At 43.6% G+C, this 5,581-nt stretch overlaps 1 protein-coding gene across 1 annotated transcript in view; it reads left to right on the forward strand.

Annotated features, from left to right (window-relative positions):
• Window positions 1–5,581, forward strand: part of plrdgb (PITP-less RdgB-like protein) — a 108,163-nt gene that overhangs the window by 12,127 nt on the left and 90,455 nt on the right. The window contains exons 2-3 of the mRNA XM_016524984.1: window positions 3,815–3,885; window positions 3,969–4,189. Coding sequence (XP_016380470.1) covers window positions 3,815–3,885; window positions 3,969–4,189 — 292 coding nt within the window. The remainder of the gene's footprint in view (window positions 1–3,814; window positions 3,886–3,968; window positions 4,190–5,581) is intronic.

Below are 5,581 nucleotides of genomic sequence, written 5' to 3' on the forward strand. Positions count from 1 at the left end.
CGGCTGGGGTGCCGTCATTAGTGGCCACCCTGCCCGTGGTCTGTGGAGCGATCGCCATCTCACCTGGCACATCAACTGCCTGGAGATGCTGGCCGTATTTCGAACTTTGAAGCACTTCCTCCCGGACCTAAGAGATCGCCATGTGCTGGTGCGCACCGACAACACAGCGGTGGTCTCTTATATCAACCACCAGGGGGGTCTGCGTTCGCGCCCTTTGTACAAGCTGGCGCACCATATCCTTGTGTGGTCCCAGGGCAAAATCCTTTCATTGAGAGCAGTACATATTCCTGGGCATCTGAATATGGGAGCAGACATCCTGTCGAGGCAGGGGCCGAGGCCCGGGGAATGGAGGCTTCACCCCGGGGTGGTGAAGCAGACAAGGAGATTTTTTGGCTAGGCTCAGGTGGACCTGTTTGCGACTCGAGAGATATCGCATTGTCCCCTCTGGTCCTCTCTGACTCATCCAGCTCCACTGGGACTGGATGCCATGGTACAGACGTGGCCGAGGCTTGGTCTGTACACCTTTCCCCTGATCGCTCTGCTTCCGGGAGTTCTGGAGAGAGTGCGCCGGGACGGGGTTCGTCTGCTGCTAGTAGTTAGTAGTGGCCGGGCTGAGTATGATTCTCAGACCTGATTTCCCTTCTCGACGGCTCTCCATGGGAGATTCCCGTCAGGAGGGATCTCCTCTCACAGGCGAAGGGTACGATTCTCCACCCCCACCCGGAGCTGTGGAAGTTACGGGTGTGGCCTCTGAGGGGGCACAACTCGTAGCTTCCGGTCTCTCAACCGAGGTTGTTGAGACCATCCTCCAATCCAGAGCTCCCTCTACGAGGAAACTGTATGCTTGAAGTGGAAACTTTTCACTTCTTGGTGCGGAGATCGCCAGCTGGACCCAGTTAACTGCCCGGTTGGTACAGTACTGGAGTTCCTGCAGGCCCCTCTCTCTGCAGGTTGACCCACTCCAGCCAGTCAGTGGGCAGACACCCCCTAGTTACACGTTTCCTCCGCGGTGTGCTGAGGCTGAGGCCCCCAGTACGATCTCACGTCCCCACATGGGACCTGTCTGTGGTGCTAGAAGCTCTTTGTAAGTCTCCATTCGAGCCTATTGAATAAATGTCTGATCGCTATCTGACAATTAAGCCTGCCCTTCTTCTGGCTATTACTTCTCTAAAAAGAGTTGGTGGATCTTCAGGCCCTCTCAGTGGCCCTTTCTTATCTGGACTTTGCGCCGGCATGGCCAAATTGTTTCTGTACCCTCGTGCGGGGTATGTCCCTAAGGTTCCCTCTGTTACACCACAGCCTATCGTGCTACAGGCCTTTTGTCCTCCTCCCTTCAGGGAGCCTGACCAACAGAAGCTTAACTGCACAGAGCTACATCCACAGAGTTGCCCTGTGGAGAAGGGCGGACCAACTGCTTGTATGCTATGGTCCCCCTAATAGGAGTCTCCCTGCTACGAAGCAGACCCTCAGTCGGTGGATAGTTCATGCCATTACTATTGCCTACAAGTCCTCTGATCTCCCCTCGCCTTTGGGGGTCAAGGCTCATTCGACCCGAGGTATGGCTGCCTCCAAGGCCTTCTTAGCAGGTGTGTCTCTGCAAGACATCTGCAACGCAGCGGGATGGTCCACGCCCCTCACATTTGTCAGATTCTATGACTTAGATATGCGAGCCACTCCTGGCTCTTCTGTTCTCTCGTCTTAGCTGTGCTCTTTCACACTAGACAGGGATTTGCAAGTCTGGCAGCGTGAGCATTCTCGTTCCCATAGCGTTTCCGACGCAGCTCGAGTTTCTGAAGGGTAACGTCTCCAGGTTACGTATGTAACCATGGTTCTCCGAAGGGAACGAGACGCTGCCTCTCAGGGCCATACTTCCAGCGCTTTCTTCATTCCTAGAAGCTGACGCCGGTTCCACCTCATGTGCTTTTATAGCTTCCTGGTCACTACGTCACCCGCCTATGACGTCTCGCCCTTCCATTGGACTGATTACACATGTGATTCACAGCGTGGTCACGCTGGGGGCATTCCCATAGCGTTTCCGACGCAGCGTCTTGTTCCCTTCGGGGAACCATGGTTACATACGTAACCTGGAGACGTTTTGTTTTACTCATAAATTTAAAAACGCCATAATAAAACCCCATAGGAAGATCTGGAAGGAACCAGCTGCGAATTAGACTTCCGGGTTCTGGTGTCATACCTGAACCACTCTAAGATGTTCACATCTACTGGACATTATTTGCACTTACATATAAAGTACAGTGTAGGCTATATAAATTAAGTCAGTGATTTCAATGCGTGCTTTACTTATAAAGGATATTACAGACAGGACCGGTTCAAATATTCTTTAAAGGTGCTATATAGGATTTCTCAAAGTATAATCATCAAACAACTATTTGCGATGTAAAGATACAGTGTAGTAATGACCTTAGCATCCCAGTGTGGCCAAAGCGCATGTGTGAAATGCAGTCTGAGATTCAGTGGTCTAAGAGTGGTCGAAAAATCATATGACACCTTTAAAATGAATCGTATCTTTTTTGTAAAGCTTTAAGAGGAAAACCAAACAGTGAGAGAAAACAAGCAATTTGGAATCAAGAAGAGACCATTTCATTCTTTCAACGTTATAGTCCGAAAAGTTAATTCTGTAAACTTTATATTACAGTCTGCAATATATTTACATTTTACATTTACATTTAGTCGTTTAGCAGACGCTTTTATCCAAAGCAACTTACAAATGAGGACAATGGAAGCAATCAAAATCAACAAAAGAGCAATGATGTGCAAGTGCTATAACAAGTCTCGGTTAGCTTAATGCAGTACACGTAGCAAGTTTTTTTTTTCTTTTAAATTATATAATAAATAAAAAGAAAACAGATAGAATGGAAAAAGAATAGAGCAAGCTAGTGTTAGAGGCCTTTTTTGCTTTTGTTAATTGTATAATAAATAAAAATAAAACAAATAGAATACAAAAAGGTTAGAAAAGCTAGTGTGTTTTTTTAAGAAAACAAGCAGTTAGTAAATGAATAAAGTGCAAGTCTAAAAGGGACAAGTTTTTTTGTTTTTTTTTAAAGAATAGAATTAGAATAGAGAGTGCTAGAGTTAGAGGGTCAAATAAATATGGAGGAGATGTGTTTTTTTAGGCGATTCTTGAAAATTCACCTTAGCTGCTCAGATTGAGTTGGGCAGGTCATTCCACCAGTAGGGAACATTTAATTTAAAAGTCTGTGAAAGCGATTTTGTGCCTCTTTGGGATGAGGATATTATAAATAATATGAGGATATATAATATAATATATAATAATATGTAATATAATATGAGGATGTACAATATAATATACAATATATAACATGAGGATGCGCCATGCTAGAGCCTATGTAAACATGTTGCATCCAATCAATGATGGTGACACTGCTAATAAGAATGTTTACACAGTTTAGGAATGTACAGTGTAAATGTCGTCTTTTGAATACCCAGGATTTATTGTTAACCCTGGCTAAATTATAAGCAGTATGAAGCATGAAGTAAGATAACCCTGGATTTAATTATTTATAATTATGGGGTTAATTATTTCAAGTGTGAAAAGCCCTTAAAGAGTGAGAGAATGCAGTAATGAAGAAGACTTAGGCAAACTGGCTCAACAATATGGTAGTGACTGATTTTTTTTAATCATTCCATACTGGTTTCTTCATAGTGAATACGACTATCCCATCAGTCATTAATAAGACAGATGGTTTGAGGTAGAAACTGTTGCCTCACTGCAGAGAAGCATAAAGTCTGTTCAACCACTCACTATTTCTATCTGTCTCTCATTGACCACTAGAGAGCCTGTACAGGCTGCAGCACCCTCGATGCACGCCACAGAGCAGTGTGGATGGATTGGAAGACATGGTGGTTAGTCCTCATTATCCCACTTCTAATCACATTGAATTATTCTCTCAGTTTTTACTAATTCCATCTCTTTCTCCCTCCTGCAGAGGAAGTGCAGGACACAATTGCTCATCCTGGTGATTCATGGAGGTCATATCTTGGATTCCGGAGGTGGCGACCCTGGAGGAAAGGCAGTTGATGCTGCCACTCTGGCGTCCGTGTTGGAGCGTGTGGCGCGGGCGCACTTCCAGGCAACAGCAGACAGCATGCTGGTCAGACTGGTGCCCTGCCCGCCCGTGTGTGCTGATGCCTTCTCTTTGGTCTCAAAGTAAGGTGCAGAAATAACAATGCAAAGGCCAAATATGCTATTTCTTTCTGATGATTATGTTAATGCAAAAGCATTCTTGCTAGCAGGGTAACTCTTGTTTTGGTTCACGAGTTGCCTGCCCATTCAGTCCTGCTAGATAATAACATAATGACTAGATAACAAACTTGGCTTGCTATCCTCGAAGAAGGCTTGAACCTGAGGCTCGGCTTGAGCTCTGAGTTAGAACCCCCCTATAATTGTATGATGTGAAGGAGGAATGAAAGAAATAGAGGAGGAGAAAGGGAGGTGGAGGGATGATGGAAGAATTGTCGCTGGGACAGCACAATGACTGCTGCTTATATACCCTCGTAATGATGATTGACAGGACTGAATGGTTAGGCTCCTCTCAAACTTACGTTTGGAACTTAATTTAAAGATTAGCCTTGTATGGGTTCTCAGTGTCATGACTTAAGAATTACAAGCTTTCACCTGACAATTTAAAGGTGCGCTTAGTAATTTTTTTATACTATAGTAATTTTATAGTAAATGTTTCATTTAAAAAGTTTTACCACTAAAGAAATGTCCAGTACTTTTGAAAATTGTTTAAAAATCATATACAGTACACTCCAGAGAAGACTCCATTAATATCAGTGCTTTTTTTGAATGAGCTTATTATATTATTAGTCGATATTAGTCCATTCTTTTTAGTAAATTCAATTCATACATTGCAACCATTGTAGTCCATCCAATTCTCCAATGAGCTAGGCTATATATATATATATTTTTTTTTTAATCAGTCTTATACAGCATGACCAGTGTAATACATAAGTGATGGGCTATTTTGTTTTAGTAAATCAAAAGATACAACATGACCCCTTCCAAACACATCTCTAATGTGCCATTTCTTTATTAATCAAAAGTGAATAAAAATTGGCTTGACAGCTTGACCAGTGTAATCCAACTCATTTATTATGACTCTCTTTGTAATGTGGTGTTTGAGTTTTGTTTCTTGTTCATTGTTTTCATGTCTTTTATTTTGTAGTTAGGCCTCAGTCATGTTCTGTCATGTGACTCCCTTGTCTGTGTGTTATGTTCTGATTGGTTGTTTTAGTCATGTGTCTTGTGCTTATTGGTTTATGGTCTTGTCATGTGGTTCTCAGTTCTGTTTGTCCATTGGTTGGTTTGTGTCATGTGACCCTTCTTGTTTGGTACAAATAGCCCTCATGTTCCCATTGTTCTTTGTCGTGTATTGAAGTTGTAACCCGCTGTCACTGAGTCTAGTCTGTTTGTGCCTCGTCAAGTCTGTTCATGCCTCGTCAAGTCAAGTCAAGCCTGTGTCTCTAGTCTTCACTTATTGTTTGGATGTTTGGATCACGTCTGTAAATAAACTGCACATGGGTTCTTCACTACGCT

This window comes from Sinocyclocheilus rhinocerous, unplaced genomic scaffold (assembly GCF_001515625.1).
Source record: "Sinocyclocheilus rhinocerous isolate Xijiao unplaced genomic scaffold, SAMN03320098_v1.1 scaffold964, whole genome shotgun sequence".
Taxonomy (NCBI): domain Eukaryota; kingdom Metazoa; phylum Chordata; class Actinopteri; order Cypriniformes; family Cyprinidae; genus Sinocyclocheilus; species Sinocyclocheilus rhinocerous.